The sequence below is a fragment of the Anopheles cruzii genome, chromosome 2, assembly GCF_943734635.1.
Source record: "Anopheles cruzii chromosome 2, idAnoCruzAS_RS32_06, whole genome shotgun sequence".
Classification (NCBI taxonomy): Eukaryota; Metazoa; Arthropoda; class Insecta; order Diptera; family Culicidae; genus Anopheles; species Anopheles cruzii.
In genome coordinates, this window is record NC_069144.1 from 50,567,846 (window position 1) to 50,585,344 (window position 17,499).

The 17,499-nt window shown below is 49.0% G+C and overlaps 2 protein-coding genes across 2 annotated transcripts; one reads left to right on the forward strand and one right to left on the reverse strand.

Moving 5' to 3' along the window:
* The first annotated feature begins 363 nt into the window (after positions 1-363).
* On the forward strand, positions 364-8,576 carry LOC128266902 (heterogeneous nuclear ribonucleoprotein U-like protein 2). Its single transcript, XM_053003691.1, has 10 exons — positions 364-790; positions 1,550-2,389; positions 2,463-3,397; positions 3,461-3,583; positions 3,645-3,773; positions 3,854-4,025; positions 4,102-4,609; positions 4,684-4,781; positions 4,860-4,972; positions 6,865-8,576. Exons 1-10 carry the CDS (start codon positions 364-366, stop codon positions 7,051-7,053), a joined length of 3,534 nt encoding a protein of 1,177 aa, XP_052859651.1. The 3' UTR covers positions 7,054-8,576.
* A 5,808-nt stretch (positions 8,577-14,384) lies between these two features.
* Positions 14,385-15,593, reverse strand: LOC128267367 (calcium/calmodulin-dependent protein kinase type 1). Its single transcript, XM_053004185.1, has one exon. The coding sequence runs from the start codon at positions 15,591-15,593 to the stop codon at positions 14,385-14,387; it is 1,209 nt and encodes a 402-aa protein (XP_052860145.1).
* Positions 15,594-17,499: the final 1,906 nt, after the last annotated feature.

The following is a 17,499-nucleotide window of genomic DNA, read 5'->3' on the forward strand; positions in this document are numbered from 1 at the left end:
CCTTTCATCATCTCCATATTGGGAATATTTTTCATCCTTTTTATTTTTACTATTTTTACGTTGTGTGGCGAAAAGAGAAATTTATTTAGAACCAAATGATGTTTCGTTCCACTTCGCAGCGAGTAAAATGGAAGCCGTTCGAAAGTGTTATACGAGCCGTTTGACAGCGGGCCCTTTGATCGGGCAACACCATTTGTCAGTTGTCCCAGTTATAATCCCTCCAGTGCATTGATGTGCGTCGCGTGTTATTGGCCAGAGGTGCAAGGAGCCGTGTTTTTCTGCGCCAGTTTTATCCCGTGTCGCTTTGCGTTCCGTTTCCTCCGGTACAACTCCGAGCAAAGATAGTGCGTGCGTAGATTCACGATGGATCTAGCGAAGCTCAAGGTGGCCGAGCTGAAGGCCGAGCTTGCGGCCCGAAACCTAGACACCAAAGGCGTGAAAGCGGTGCTGCTGGAGCGTCTCAAGGAGGCGATCGAGCGAGAAAGCAACGCTACCACCGCCGCCGCCGTCGGTCTGAGTGGCGCGCCGCAATTCCAAGCACAGCATCACTTTTTGCTGCAGCAACAACAACAACAGCAGCAGCAGCAACTATTTCTGCAGCAACAACAGCTCCAGGAGCAACAACAGCAGCAGCAGCAGCAGTTACTGCTGCAACATCAGCAGCTATTGCAGCAACAGCAGCAACAGCAGCAGCTACAGCAGCTACAGCAGACATTCAATGCAGTTCCAAGTGAAGTTCTACAAGAGCATGATCCCCAAGAGCAGGCCATCGAGGATCTTTCGATGCCAAGTGAGTGAAACCGGCGCTTTCTTCCGTGTGTGACCAAAAAAACATGCGAGCGCTCCGCGGAGTGTAATGAATGCTGCCCGCTAGCAAGTCGAATAGCGCGCCATTTTGTTTGTGAAGGGAAAAAGTTGCTCGTACCCGCTTGCGCGTCTAATAGCTATCTCCCTTGCACCTATACCACCAAACCGAACGCACACACGCGCGCGCCTGCAATGTGTGGTACGGTCGGCTCGCGTGGTAGGAGAAAGTGTGCGTAATTGGTTTTTCGGAAACGAAAAGCAAGCCTCGACCACCGGGGCTGTGGCGCTCGATGGTGGCTGTGTTTAGCAACTCTTGAATGTGCTTCGGGAAAGCGACGGAAGATTGGGACAAGGCAAATGCTCCGACTTGTAAACAACGGTCGTGCCTCCGGATGTGTAGCTGTTTTGTTTTGCTGCACTTCGCATGCTCTGCACTTTGGTGGCATCTTTATTCGGTTTCTTTCACGCCTTGGTCTTTGTTGTTACTGTGTTCAATTTGCCTTTTAAATTCATTGATATATTGACAATCGTTGTTTACCTTGGCTAGCCAATGTGGAAGTATAGATGTGGAATTTAATTTGATTGCAGAAAAGTTACCGGAAGAAAACAAAACTGACATTGTGTAACTTGCTGTGGCTTTCGTCCGCAAAATTATTGATTGCCCCACCGTGGTTGATGTTTCTCGCTGAAAACGTTGCATTAAGAAGTTTTGTTAATTTCTATCCACTTTCTCCCGTTGTAGACAAAAGAGCGGAAACACCGGTCCGTCGCAGCCGAAGGCGTTCCATGACACGGTCACCGTCTCCCACAAACAGTCTTGGAGAGCACACGACGCCGGCCGCGTCCCTGTTGGGTAGTGCCCGCAAGCGCGGACGCTCGCGTTCCATGACGAAATCACCCTCCCCTCAGCGGCTGGCGGAAGCAGCCTCATGCCTTGAAGCGGTGCAAGAGGAACCGGAACCACCAGTAACAGTGGCAGTGGCAGATGAGCGGCTCGACGCCCAGATGGAGCTTACTGACACCGTGTGGCCCGAAGTAAAAGGCGAAGATAGCAACGAGCAATCTTTCGATGCTTTCGTGGCCGCCGACCACACTCAGCTGCTGTCGGAGAAGAGTGAAGACACGCTGGGTTCTTCGGTGCCGGATGCGGAACCAGTTTTCGCAATGGACACGGAAGCACCGGAAGTGAAACCTCCTTCATCGTTGCTGGGCGAGGATGACGTGCGGCGTGACGAAAATCAAGAGGCGGAGGATCCGCTGGCAGCAGATGAATCGTCTAATGTAGCCACCGAGGATGAAGTTAGCCCCCTACCACCAGCAGAATTGGAACAGGTGAAGGTGGAGCTTAAGACAGAAGTCGACGAAGGGGACGAAGACCAGACAGTCGAACCGCAGGAAGCGGACGAAAAGGTGCTGAAAACGGAACCAGAACCCGCTGCTAGTGGTGGCGAAGAGAAGGGAAAGGAATCATCCGATGCCGGCAACAAGAAGCAAACGCAGCATACCAATACCATCGAGTTTCTGTCGGAAGAGATCGAGCCGCAACTGGCGGATGAGTCGAGCAAAGCACAATTGAGTTGGTGTAAGTACACGGGCGGGGAGGGTCATAAGCTACTTTCAATCACTAACCACATGGCGCACTTTTCTTCACACAGATGATTCCGATATTAACCTTATGGTCAACCCGAAGGATTGCCTCTCTGCTAAACCGCTCTCCGATGGCATCTTCGGTTTAGTGTGGGGTGGGGCACGCGCTAACCGCGGATTTGCTGGCGGGCGAGTATTCTACGAAGTATCAGTAGGCGATGAATTGCAGCCCGCCACTCGCTCACCGTTCGTACCGGAGGGCGAAGAGTGCACACCGGAAATTCGGATAGGTTGGTCGAAGCTGGCCGACGGTAAACGAAATCTGGGCGAAACGGCGTGTTCGTTTGGATACGCCAGCAGTGGACAGAAGGTTAGCGGTGGCACCTTCGAGGAGTACGGTGCAACCTTCGGCAAGCATGATGTCGTCGGTGCCTACTTGGATATGGAGTCGCAACCGTGCAGCATTCAATTTACGCTCAACCGAGTACGCCAGGGAGCAGCTTTCGAGTTTGAAAAGGACAGCCTCGACGGTGCGGCACTATTCCCGCACGTTTACACGAAAAATTTATCGTTCAAAATTAACTTCGGAACCGTCCAGGAAGGGTTCCCGTTGAAGGTGCCGGAAAAGGTCACCGTTGCTAAGGAAGAGTCCGATAAAGCTTCGGACGATAAAGCGGACGCCGATTCGTCGAAGGACGAATCGCAGAAAAGTGCTGACCCAGAGGCCGAGGTGGTAGAGAAAGAATCGAAGGCTGAGGCTGAAGAAACCCAGGAGAAGGTGGCTGCTGCTGTTACTGACACTAGCGACGCTGTAGCCACGGACGCCGGGGACGCTGCAGCCATGGACGCCGGGGACGCTGCAGTCACGGACGCCGGGGACCCAGTAGCCACCGAAAGCGTTCCATTCGACCCAGAGTTTCACTTCTGCGATCGTTTCATTGAAGAAAACGCTGAGCTGATTGTTGAAGGACTGAAAGGACCACCGACGAGAGACTGTTGTGAGGTATGGAAGCGACACCCGGACGTGCGCTAGACATCGTTCATCATAATAAACCTTTTTTTGCAGCTAATAATGATGATTGGGCTACCGGGAAGCGGCAAAACGCATTGGGTGGAAAATTATCTTCGTGAAAATCCCGAATCTTCGTTCACCGTGCTGAGTGTCAACAGTTTGCTTGAGAATATGAAGGTAAGCTGTGGCAACATGTTCCCCGTAATGCGTCGTATTTATCCGCCACTGTTCCAAACAGATCCTGGCACAGCCCCGCGAACCTTCCAACACACCGCAGTGGCAGAAGGTGATTGAGCAGCTGACCCGGAACATTGGCCGGTTGATTGAAATCGCTTGTAAGCGTCGCCGTCATATTCTCGTTGATCAGGTTCGTTCGGAGGTTTGCCTCCAAACCCGGTTTAATGGTGACCGTTTTAATGGTGTACTCAATGGTTCTCTTCTGGCCAGACGAACGTCTTTTCTTCGGAGCAAAAGCGCCGCCTGAGAGGATTCGGTGGCTTCAAGTCACGGCGTGCGGTCGCAGTCATCCCGAGCGTGGAAGAGTACAAACGGCGCTACGAAGAGAAGGTTGCCAAGTACGGCAAGGAAGTACCTGACACGAACCTCAACACCATGAAGGGTAAGGGGCACGCTAGGCGGCCAGTACTGCGCGGTTCATGTGGCCAACCGTCTTTTATTCTCTTTTTGTTTTGCAGCAAACATTTTTGTGCCATCAGCCGAGCTAAAGCTATACACGGAGATCATGTTTCCCGAGTTGCCCGACACCGAGGCACGGGAAATGATCAAAAAACTGAACGAGGAAGGCAGGAAGTTGATACCTCCGCGGCGCCAACGGGGCAACCAGTCGAACCGGAACCACCACAATCAGAAAAACAGTGGAAGCTCGAACTCCTCCAACAGCTACACTTCGCGATGGAACCACAATCGTTCGCAGGGCCAGTACGCCAACAAAACGAACCGGTACGGCAGTGGTTCGGGGGGTGGTGGCGGTAGCGGCGGCAGTGGCTACAATCGGTACGGTAACAAATCGAACGACAGCAGTCAGTACCATCACCAGCATCATCGCGCCGGTGGCGATTATCGTAGTGGCGGAGGCAACGGCTACGGCCGCCGGGATGATCAGCAGCGCGGTGGCGGTGGATATGGCGGTGGTGGTGGTGGTGGTGGCAACCGTTATGACTCGTGGTCACGCAACAGTGGCGGGTAAGTGGAGACGGGAACGGGACACTTTTCCTACAATCACTCTTACTACGATCTATCGATCTTCTTGCGTACAGGTATTACAATGATCGTGGTTATACGAACCGTGGCTATCAGCAACAGCAGCAGGATCATTCCAACAATCGATACGATGCGCGACGTCGCGATCGTCGAGGTGAGGGGGGGCCTCTGGCCGGCGCCACGGTGAACCACTGTCACGAAAGCGCTAATCTCTGCCTTTTGTCCTACATAGGATACAATAGCTCGGGATGGAACGGTGGGCACGGTGGCCAGCAGCAACAGCAGCAGTGGAACAACTACGGCGGCAACTCGGGCACCTCCGACACTTGGTACAGCTGGTGGCAGGTAAGAGGATCGCCTTCATGTTATCATGTTAAATGATGAAAGCTCGACCAAGTGCCGGGCCGGGCGTGTTTCGCGCGCGATCTGTTTTTGGCTGCACATTGTTGCGCGCCTTTAGAGCTTTGTTTCGTTTCTGCGGGTCTGTTTTCCACGGCCTACACACAAAAACACACGCCGACACCAGCGACATACCAGCGGCGCACGGCAATTGGATTGAGAAGTATGGTTTGTTTACTACTAAATTGGTCGCGGTCAATGATGCGGTCGCGTTACGTTCGGAGTGGTCGTAGTCGTTCCATTCGGGAGACTCCAAAACAGTGGAGCCAATTCCTTCTCATTTCCTTCATCCAACTTCCACCGTTCCCCCCTAAAGGCGCGCAGGTGTGGCGTGTGCAGCCGGATCCGGAAGCTAGAGCTTCCGTTCTTTCTCGTTTCAAAATATCGTGTAGCTGATTGATGTTGCGGCGCCTTATTAAAACTGTGTTCATGTTCTTGTGTGTTGCCCCGTGTATCCTCTAGGATCATTAACGCGCCGAGGAGCGAAGAGGCGGGCTTAAAAGAATGGAGCCATGCTAGGTGCGCGGGAACGGCCGGGGAAGAGGTTAGTTTAGTTTTACAGTCACCCGTCTCCAGCCACTCCTAACCCCCGGACCCGACCCGACCCGACGCGCGCACCGACTGACGCCACCGACACCGCCATATAGTACACACCACTGTCCCATTGCCCACAGCCGCGCCACTCCACTAACTCTAGCCGGCCAGTGGCCGGTTTCGCTGTGTTGTAGGTGGAAGCGTTCATTTCTTGTAGCGGAAAGGATAATTTTAGCGTGTCACACGCAAACGCGTGTTTTTATGTGAATAGAGTAGCTTCTCTGCGGCAAAAGCCCGTTTGGGACACCCAAACACACACACACACTCACACAAGATTAGGTTTTAAATAGTGGACGCGCCGTAAATAAAAGTGTTGCGGTGTTGCTTTGGTTTCTTCTCCATTCGGTGCGTATATTTTCGGCTGCTTTTGCGCTTTTTGAGCAAAATAATTAAAAATGAAGAAACGATAAGAATATACAGGAAAAGCACAGTGTATCACCGTCAAGCACGCCATTGCCTCATCATGTATCCGGGAAGGGGCTAAAGTGGCCCATACTTTACACTCCGCGGTGAGTGGCAACATAAAGAGGTTAAAACAGGAGTCAGAGAAGGTTGAGGAATCCGCCTTAGCAACGGCATCGTCATCGTCATTATCATCACCATCGTCACCCGCCATCATCGTAGTCACGGCAACCGCGCTCTACTCCATTCACTAGCCCCAAACCTCAGCGCTGGTCTCGCGATCGCGCCTCAACACGACTCCAACTTTCTTCCTGTCCCCACCGTGGACAGTGGAAGGTAAGGATGATCGGGTTGTTATTACGGTTTGCTGTCGTTCGATTTCTTTTCACCACTCCCGGTCTCTGGCTTCTGTTTGTCTATTTTCCGTTTTCTTCCGTTTCGGATAACGATTCCGAAAACATTTTGAGAAACCATTTTCACAACTTTCAAGTGCAAAGCGCCCGGTTTTGAGCGGTTCTTCTATACTGGTTCTTCTACTGGGAAGACTTTGTAGTCTCCGTGATGTGGCACAGTGTTGAGCCCTCGGATGTGCCCTGTGTGTCGGGTGTGGTTGTGGGTCTGGGGCAGTTTGGTACTATTATACACCACTATGGTTCGGTTTGCCATACCATAAACGAAAGCACCCCTAACGCGACGCGCGGTTTCAAGTTTAACTCTTACTTTTTTCTGTTTAAATTGATTCGGCACTTCGGCAACGTGGCGTGATCGTTCACATTCACTAATGTGACTAATGTGCTGTTTTGTGCTTCTCTTTTCCCTTTTTTTCGCCCACTCTCTCACAGTCGAACTTGAAGAACTTGCTGCACCAGGGCGGCGGACAGAATGGGGGCAGCGGCGGTGATCAGTCGGGGTCGTCTTCGGGCGCGTACTGGAACCAGCAGTACGGCCAGCATCAGAATGCATCGTCCTCGTACGGGAACTACCACTCGAAGGGGGGTTCTGGGGGCTCCAGCAATATCGGATCAAACTGAGGCGCAACGACGACGACGAGCTGGTGTCCCCCCCTTGCCTAGCCTAGTTCTGTGCAAGGGTTTGGCTCCTCTTCGGTTTGGCCACTTTTCGTTTGCCGGCACCATTGAAAATGTTCGTCTTTTTTCTTATTTTTAATCTTCCCGCCCGACGCCCCTAAACAAATATTTAACTTGTTGTAGAGTAGTGTAGTTTTAATGAAACTTTTTCATCGCTCGAGAACCACACACAAACACACAACATCTACGCCTGGAGGCCAACCGTGAACCGTGAAAGCCGTTCGTGTGTTGGCGGCGGCGGACACGCGACGCTAGTTTTGTGCTAGCTCTAGAATGCACAGGATTCGAACAGCGAACATGTAAGAGAGGCACCCAAATCACACCGAAACCGATAGCGGATAGAGACACGCCGCCGCGCGAGACCTGACCCTTGTGTACTTTATCTGTATAATGTATGTTTTCTTTGAATACGAATACCTAAGACAACTCTCAATGCAAGGCGCTTGAGGATGGACTGGATGGCGGATAATCACTGGCGTTTTACCTGTAGCGGCACCGATAATCGGTACGTCGTTGTGTTGTTTTTCATTTTACGGATTTTTTTATGTAATTCCCCGCGCTTGAGAGTGCATGCTTTTGCGAAAGAATAGGAAAGCCAGCCCTCTGAAGAGTTCTGTTTGATCCTTTTTTTTAATGAACGTATCGCGAATAGTTACGGTTGAGTTTAGGTTAAGCTTATCGGTTAAGCTTATGGCCTGTAGATGTAATGCGACGCCACCATCGCGACTGTCCGACCCACTCATCGCTCATAACAATTCATTCGGCGAAGCGCCGCCGAGCTTACTGTTTTCATCTTTCGTTGGTGTTATGCCACTCCGTCTTTTACTACTGCTAGCCAGCATCTCATTAACTTTTTACGGTAGTACATGAATAAACAGTAGTAGTAATCCCCCCCTATACAAACATTATACATATATATATATATATATATATATTAGCAAACCAGAACTTCGATAGCGAATACACTGTGCGTGTGTTGTGTGTGTTCCGTTTAGAGATGATTAGTGTGAGGTTGGAAAGGACGGTCAGAACAGAGGCGCAAAAAGCGGTCCGCGACAAACTGATACCTGTAGAGAGATTCAACACACTAAACGAACGATTGAGAGTGGGATTAATTGAAACAATGGATTGCTATATTATGAAATCACATACAAACCACAAAAACACACACAACTTTTGGCGTGCTCTATTCTTAAATTATTAAAGTAATGTTCATTCTTAAAACAAAAAAGCAAATGCAGCAACATTGCAAGCAGCAATGGGGGACAGTGAATATCTATGAATTGAAATGACAAAAATAAACAAGAAGTAATAAACAAACTAAACCACGCGCCTCCTACCTTACATAGAACCCCCCGTGGGCTGTGGCCGGGCGTTAAGTGGCAGCCGGAAAGGGATGTGAATGCACTTGGTCCTCGTTTCCGTTTGTGTGAGTGTGTGTATACTTAAGGTATCAATAAAGAACAAAACTGTCCATACAAATGTTTTGCACATAGGATTTTGGAGTCTCGTGCAGTATTGTCCTATTGTTTCTATTTAAACCACTAATTGTTTTGTAGAAAAAAGTCACTACCTTCCGAACAATTAAAACATGAAAATGGAGGCATACAGTAGAAGATGCCGAATTTCACTACTTACCTTGCTTATCAAAAATATACCCTGAAAAGATAAGTGAAAGCTAAAAAGTCGTCAGTGGGAAGGTTGTTCTGTATATGGCATACTCAGTGTGTTTCCTGCATTTGTGGAGAACAAATCGACTAAAGATTATTATCTCACGTCTTTATAATTTTATTCAGGGATTTATTAAGTAAAATTTAAAAAAAAACGGTTGAAAGTTTGTACATCGTATTGTACTTTTCTACTGTGTTTGAATATTCTCAAATGCTCGAACACGATCTCTTCAATCAAGAGCTCTGTTGCGTAAGATCGGAAAATGCTCACGTTCGTGTTGAACGCATCAGAAAATGTTTTGGATGGTGATTTAGAGTCGTACGCGCCGATATATTTGCGGCCGTGTGAGTGACAGGAAGGAGAATCGTTCCGGGTAATCTGGTAAGCATAGAGGGTATCTGTTCAGTCGTATGAATAACCGGACGAGGATCTTGATCGCAGCATGCCTTAACGAAGAGTATCAAACTGCTCTTCGTCTGATGTGACCAGTTTTGTTCTCGTATTACTTTTCTCCCAAGGGATAAGTGAATGGTTGGTTGCCATTGAACAGCATCGCTTTATCGTTTTCTTTGGGAAGTGATTGCGATTGATGTGATCGCGCATTTTCGTATAGATAATCAAGGTACTTTTTCGGATGGTTTTTTGGTGGTATGAATTCGATTGTTAACGGACGTGTTCCCAGATACAGTTCCATCGAACAGTTTTAAATGGATTATTAGCAGATTACAGACCAACTTTGAATTTTCTACTTGTTGTGTTTACTACTGACATAGGCGAATAAGGTCTCGATATTGAGCCGGCAAAATTCTCGTATCCAAGACGTCCCAGAAACAACGTCGTCTTTGTCGGTAGAAAACTGTTAAAAACACACATAACGTTTCAGTTACACAATGAACGAATTTATTGAGATTATTAAATGCTATTTAGCAAGCTGCATCTCGTATAACCAGATTATTTTAATATGTTTTTGTTATTTCGCTTTCTTTACACTGTTCGTTAATGTTATGCGCGTAGGTCTCGCGTTTTGTTTGCCGCGGGTGTGAGCTTGACGCTTGTTTCACTCACGGTTGATCTCACCGCACGCATCCGTGGTGTCGGAGTAAAACGGATAAATCCAGCGTGTTAACCTCTCGGATCGGATGATCGTGTGATACCCAATGCTGATGGCGCACACGCGTGCGCCTGTGTGTGTGTATGGTTTTGTGTATGCCTTTTTCTGAGTTTTGTTTGCCCCAAGTTTTGCGACCATTTCACATTCGTATCCTTGTTTTGTCCCCCGGGTTTGCCGCCTGAGCATGCACTACTACGTGCCTACTTCAATTAATATCTCTTTGTAATGTTTTCTGTTTGCATTTGTTTGTTTCGTGGTTTGTTCTCCTTGTATTTTAATTACCGCTCTTAAAAATAACACCTACTTATCTGGTACTAGGTTTTTGTTGTTACTTTTTCTTTTTTTCTTTCCATTTTTATAAGTATAGATCACATTCATAGACCACATAATAAAATTATTGTATTAGTTGAATTCTCTGTCCTTCTTGCCAGCTTCCTGTTGCTCGCTGCAACCCACTTTACTTCCCCCTTTGTGTAGGTCCTTTTTTAGTCAGTGTAGCAGTGAACCGAGACATTGTTACTTTCTCGTGCACACATACACGCACGCACACTCACACAAACACACACACACCACAAGCAACCCCCGCCCCGGTCAACACACTGTTTGTTTGGCTATTTGTAAAATGTATAAGACAAAAACAATGTCCATCTCTCCCCGCGTCGCACAAGCGTTAAATGTGTGTTTTTAGTTTGTTTTCTTTCTGTTCTTCCGCTTTATAATAGTGTTGTATGTTTAAATATATTCAGCTGTTGCTTTACACAAGTTTAAAGGTACACATATGCTGCCACCCCTTTTAAACATCAACGATGATGCTCGCTTTTGCTAGGTTAGTTCTTTATTTAATAGATGTTTTGTTTCATTAGATCCCTTCTTGCTAGCTGCTTCCATTCGCCCTCTACTGTGTATCTGGTGAATCCACACAGGCACAGGCCGCGCTGTGGAACTGCTCCTGGTGTATATAACATATGTATGTTAGTTTTTTTTCTTCTTAAACAAATCAACAATCAACTCGCATTTGGACGATGGATGACGATTGAGAGACGACGGATCGTTTATAGTACAACATTTTTCCCAACCACACGAAGAACGTGTGCAAACTGCAAACTCTAATGTAAAACACGGCTCTAGAGACGGCGTTAGGCGCTCTCCACGGTCCTCGGCTACTAAACCTCTACTGTGTCCCGCCGCCGCAGCCGTGTGTCTGCGATCTGCCTCTGGAACACCACACCATCGAACATTTGAAGAGATTCATGTTGTTTACTTTTCATGCTCACCCGCGGCCCGGGCTTTTAGGTTCCGGCTGCGAATGGCGTTATTTTTAAAAACATTCGCACCAACCGGTGGCGCGCCAAAGGTCCACGCGTCACCTCTATCGGCGATTAGCTCTGATTATGTTACATTGGTTCCCATCGTCGGCCACACAAGAGATTTGTTTCTTATGCCGAGCATATTAGCTGATACCGGGGGGGGTAGTAGCCGGTACGCCGGCATTGCCTTGCTGCTCCACCATAGTTTTTGCCAACTTGCCGGGTGCGGGTCACACAAAAGATAAGCGCCAGAGTACGCGAGTGGCATCGACAAGCAAACAACCCTATGTGTGTGTGTGTGGTTAGGAACTTAATAAGGTGGCGGAATAGTGTTTCGCTTGCCCTAAATGTTTCTGTAGATTAGAATGAGTGAACAACAAAAGACAAGACATGCTGTGGACAGGGATTGGCAGCGGTATGAAATCGTTCGTTCAAATAGCGAATGAGAAACATATAAAACGCCTAAAACGGTAAGAATGTGGAGCTGGTAGAGAGTAGCTTATTCTACCGTGTTACTACTACACGACACGATTGGAAGTAGCAGAAATGGAATGTTTGTTAATCGATAGTTCGCCACACACAACAGCAAAGTGTGGATGCTAAAAATTGGCTTTTCCTATGATGGTCACCGTTTCTCGTTTACACCGATTATGCCTACAGTGGAACGAATAACGGTGGTTATAAAATGAAATGTTGTATATGTTTTAAAAAGCTCATCCTTTCCTAGCTCATTCTTCCTCGCTCGTTCGCTTCGCGCGCGTCCGCTCTTCTTCTAAGTCTTTCGTTTGTCGTAGGTAGGTCTACCATTTTCCACTTTACACTGGTACTGTGCTCCGTTTTATAGCCATGTAAGTCACCATTTTTAAAAAGCACGATTAATGTAAAATACAAATCTACGCCGAGTGTCGCGTGCTCGTCCCGTGGTTCTTATGCCATCACTTGTTGCAGTTCACTCTTTATTACACTCTTCAAAAGCAAGATCTTGATCAAGCACAATCAAAAATCCATTCAATAACAAATACTCTCTACTTGCGAACTGAACTGCGACAGTGGCTGCTGCTGCCGCCAGCGACAGTTACGCGCTGTAACCCTATTTAAGGGAATGCTGGCAACCTTTTGCGAACCGCGAACTTCCGGCACGATAATTTCGATTTGTTTACTACGTTTCCTGGTTGATTTGTTCGTTTCGTTTACTACTCTTGATTAACAGCTATTAAGGGATAACTTGCAGGGTTACATTAGAAATCAGTAGCTCAACAAACATTCAGATAATGGTCTTGGGTATATTTATCGTATTATTTTACTTCGTTAGCGTTAAGTTGTATGATTCTCATATTTGCTCATGTGTTGTATCCACCACACAGGCGCTTCCCGTTTCCCGCACTGTGTGTGATTTTTTGTTTCACTATTCGTTTGTTTCCATCACGTACCACGCGGCAGGCAAGCCACATCAACGAGATAGGTTTAACTGATAAGCTGTTTGTGTTGTTGTAGGAATAGGTGGTTTTTTTAATAACAACTTTTTCTCCTTCACACCGCAACACCTCTAACTGGTACGGAATAAATGGCTCTTAAAAGCTAGCCCTGGTAGGAACGATTGGGTTCGTACTACCAACCACGCGACCTGACATGGCCCCTTTTTGGGTGGCAACGTTGCAACAGAGTTGAGAAATGAACGAAGAGAGTTAGAGTTTCAATTCAAACGAATTAAGTCCAAAGAACAGAGAGAACGCGTTGTTTTGTTACGTCATGTGTGTATGATATGGATCGTCAATTAAGTTGTATTAGCGCAGGAAGTATCGGCCATTCACTTAAACCCATTCCCCCCAGCAATGGGGTCACGTGGGACGCGCGAGATTCGTTCTGTGTTTTACTTACGTTAAGCATAAACCGACGGGATAGCGTCGTGTTTTGGAACAACTGGCAACACCAAACACTTCGTTTGAGGCCCAGCATTACCGTAGTACTTGAAGCTTTTTCTCCGCCATTTCACACAACAACCTCTCGATCTGTTTGCTTCCGAGTACAGGACTGCGTTAAGTAATGGTAGTTTGTCTGGTAGAAAAGTCTTGAAATGATTACAAACTATATCGCCTACGAATGTAGCAGAAACGTACATAAAAACTAAAAGAAATTAAGTAAACATAAGCCTAAGTAAATGTAAGGCCGTTATGCTACAGTCTTCCAAATCGGCCCAATCCTTCACATAATGTCCAAAAACGTGTCAGCACACTTCTTACACTCTCTACCACCGCATACAGTCGCTCCCTTTCCTTCGTAGGTGCAATTTAGAAAGGAGATTTCTCACCAAATCGGTTACAAGGCGCGAGCCGTGAGCGGCCCCGATGCAGGGGCCTGAAAACCTGATCCTAAGTGACGTGATTTTAACTGCAGAACGACACATCCGAACGGTTGTCTCTCACAGAAAAGCGCTGCCAGAAAACCCAGTTCCTTTTTATGCATTTCAACCCCGTTCAACCCTGCACAAAGCCGATACGTCACTGTACGTTAAGTACGTTAAAGCATATTCGCTTCGCGGAACGAACCGAGAACCGCCGGTCAGCGACAGGTTGGGCGACACACTTTTGGCGGTGGTACATTTTGGTGTCACCCAAATAAATGTTTACTGCGATCCTCTGGTTTCCAAACGACGAGATCGGTGGTATTTTATCGGTGGAAGGTCGACATGGTGCAGATTTCAATTTATGCAGTGCCAAGTGTGCCAGTGTGCTCCTTTTTCTCCGGTTGTGCCTTACCAATTGGCACACATCGAAATATACGTTGCATACACTTAACTGTTGACGCGTTTGATCAGCTGTGCATTAATGAACTATTCCTTTTTGCTTCGCGTGATCAGCAGGCTATGAAAAGCCGGGCCTTCGCTACACACATCGAGTATGCCCCGAGGAATGTTTGAACTTTTCAGCGGTTCTGCATGCCAATTTCCAAAGTACGATTAACCTCCCCCAAAAAAAGGATGTATGTAAAACAGAGATTCGTTAAAGACCATCAATTCGTCGAAAACATAAAAAGCCAGTTTGAAATCACATGGGACATCGTACATACACACACATACACACACATACACACTTGCCGGGTGTGTCCACAACCGCATAGAGACGCGTACACACACATATTAACGAGATGCCCTAGTAAGCTATCGTTCGCCGGGTTGCCTTGTGTTCTTACTTACTGCTAGAGGCAGTGGTGTCTGTTTGTCCTACTGACTGCTGCTGTTCGTCGGCGCCCCCCGGTGCCCCTGCATCGGGCGCATTGCTAATCCGTGACGCACTCCGCCCGTACGCTCCGACGCCCGTGCCGCTGTTGAGCGCCATTCGTTGCATCTGCCGTATGACGGTGGCCGCGTGGTACGCCTGCTTCCAGCGCGATTTGGCAAAGTTCTTCTTCAGCTGCTCCGAAACGGTGCCGTGAATGTTCTTGCTGCTGGCCGCGTTGCCCGAAATCCAGGGATGCGCCAGCGCCAGCTTGCACGTGAACCGTCGCTCGACGTTCACGCACATCAGCTGGCGGATAAAGTCTTTCGCCGAGTCACTAATCTCGTCCCAGTACGGCGAATCGAACTCAAACTCGCCCTTCAGTATCTGGGCGAACAGGTTCGCGTCGTTCTCGTCGTAAAACGGCGGATAACCGCACAGCAGTATGTAGGATATGACGCCTATGCTCCACACGTCCACCGCCTTGCCGTACGGTTTCTGCGCCAGCACCTCGGGCGCCACGTAGCCCGGCGTACCGCAGGCCGTCGCCATGAAGCCGGAGTCTTCCATCTTCGACAGCCCAAAGTCACTGATCATGATCTTGCTGTCCTCGGCCGGGCTGTAGTACAGCAGATTTTCGGGCTTCAGATCCCGGTGCACGACGCCCTGCTCGTGCATGTAGTCGACCGCCTCCAGCACCTGCCGGATAAGATTGGAGGCATCCCGCTCCGTGTACGAGCCCTTCTCCACTATCCGATCGAACAGTTCACCGCCTGTCACCAGTTCCATGATCAGGTAAACCTTCGATTTGTCCTCGAACGTTTCCAGCAGCTGCACGATGTTGGGATGCGCAAAGCGTGGTTTGTCCGTGCCGGGCAGCGGGCCGACGATCCCGACGCCCGTGCCATCGCTGCGCCGGGCACTGCTGAAGCGCTTGAGGACACGGATTTCGTTTTCCAGCGAGTCCTCCTTTCCTTTGAGCGCCTTTTTGTCGATAATCTTCACCGCGTACTGCTGGGCCGTTTCCTTGTGCTCGCAGAGGCGCACCTCCGAGAACGCGCCCGTGCCAAGCAGCTCCTTGATAACGTACTTTTCGTCGATGCTGGGCAGCTTCTCGCAGCCATCTTTCGCGTCCTTGCGCACCTTTTTGCCGGAATCTTTTTTCCCAAACAGCGGCATCGCGGAAGCGTCGGGAAGCGTGCGGCACGTCCGTGCGAGTCCTTATTTTGATCCTTGCCGACAAGTATGCTGCGGACCACGTGATACGGTGGCGCTATTCAATCTAATTGCGAACAGTTTTTTACACATAAAGCGGGGGGGCTGCGGCCGCACAAACATACACTGCTGATGGTGACGCTAGCCTTCATGCGGTACTTTGCTTGAATTCTTTGCCGTTTGCCGCAACGCTCTAGCGTAATCCACTTCACGTCCTTCAAAACTGCTCTTTTCCTCCTATTATCGCAGTCGGCGTGGGCCTACTAATATCACTTGCTCTAGCTACGACGGACCACACTACACACCGCGCCACTTTCTAGGGCTTAATAAATTGAGCTGCTTGGAGGTGTAGTCACTGAACCAGCATTGAAAGCGGAGCTGGAGAGATGCGCGATGCTTTTCACAATCCGGTAGTGTATTTGTAGCGGTTTTTAAGTGTCGTTCGTCTCGTTTGCAATCCACCATGGGCATTTATTGTTTCTCTTCCTTTAACATCTTAGCGTGCGCAAACGGGGACGAAACACCGGAAGAGCCGGAGCCTACTGAGCGAAACCGAAACACAAATCCGAAAACAACACAGCACACATACACACACTCACATACAGAGAAACAACTTCACGCGTGTACAAAGCGAATGCAGAAGCACGTGAACGCTGTTGGCCGGTAAATTGAGCTTAGCCGGTTACGCTGGCCAGCATTGGCGCCCGCAGTGGGCCCGTCAACGACGACGTTAATGGGCGTGGGGAGCGTTCTGAAACGAGAGAAAGCAGTCCCAAATTAGAAACGAACCGCAGTACAATGGACGAAGGACCAAACAAACGATACCGCTACATTGTGTGCTGTGGATTGGGAAGACATGGGCCTGTGGCCGTGGGAAGACATTGGCGATAACAATAAATTCAACAGGTTGAAGGACACTTGTGTCCTGCGCTTCTTCTCCTGCATCCGCTTGTCCATGTTGTCGGACAAAGCAGCGACGAGTGGTTGTTTGGGGCGAGAGAGTGGCCGGTAGCGGTAAACAGACCGCACGTGTTAACCTGCGGGGGGCCGCTTCATTGCAGTTTAAATGGAACCTACGCTACCATTACTAATTTCACACAAATACCGCGCGAGGCTGAGAGATAACGCGGCCCAGGCCCAGGAGTACGTGATCCGGACCGAGTCACTGAAGATCCATGCCGTAGCCGCCGTATTGGATGGCTTTGTGTTCCAATCGCTACGACTGATTGATCCTCGCGCGCGTGGTTAGCCAATGCTTGTGACTGACGTCATCGTTAACAAACATCACACACACACACACGTGCGTCACTGGAGTCCCCAAAAAGTGTCAAACACAAAACGCGCTACTAACCGCGCACCAGCTGCGTACGGAACCGCGAGCCGACGGCAGCAGCCTCGGAACGAAGAAGAAAAACAGGCATCGCAGCGAAACGGGCCGTACTATAACTTTCAATTTACCATAAGGTCAAATAACCCCGTCGTATTCTCTCCGCACCCTTCTTCGGCGCCGTTCTCCTTGCGCCAATTTATTTCTTGTAGCGGCGCGGCGCGGCCCCACAGCAGCAAGGAAGACGGACATGGGACGGTAGCTCTTCGTGGAAATGAGACGTGGAAATATTTGCACCCCACAGCACAGCACAGCAATGGCAATGAGTTTATTGCGCTACGCTTCGGTATGGGCCAGCGGCGGTGGCGCGGCCCTTCGGAGGATAATCGATAATTTGTTTTTAAATTTCTGCATTTTCCGCACCGCAGAAGCATTCGCAGTGCGCTCGGCACAACGGCAATATGTGTCCGCGCGGACAGCATTATTATGCCACCGGAGAACACGGGGGGCGCAACACATACGCACGTGTCCAGCGACGAAAAG

Bases quoted from the DNA above. Each gene is read 5' to 3' on its own strand.
- LOC128266902 (XM_053003691.1), top strand. From the start codon at position 364: ATGGATCTAGCGAAGCTCAAGGTGGCCGAGCTGAAGGCCGAGCTTGCG. The intron at 2,390-2,462 runs GTAAGTACACGG...TTCTTCACACAG, and splicing joins CAAAGCACAATTGAGTTGGT to ATGATTCCGATATTAACCTT. The intron at 4,973-6,864 runs GTAAGAGGATCG...ACTCTCTCACAG, and splicing joins CTTGGTACAGCTGGTGGCAG to TCGAACTTGAAGAACTTGCT.
- LOC128267367 (XM_053004185.1), bottom strand. From the start codon at position 15,593: ATGCCGCTGTTTGGGAAAAAAGATTCCGGCAAAAAGGTGCGCAAGGAC.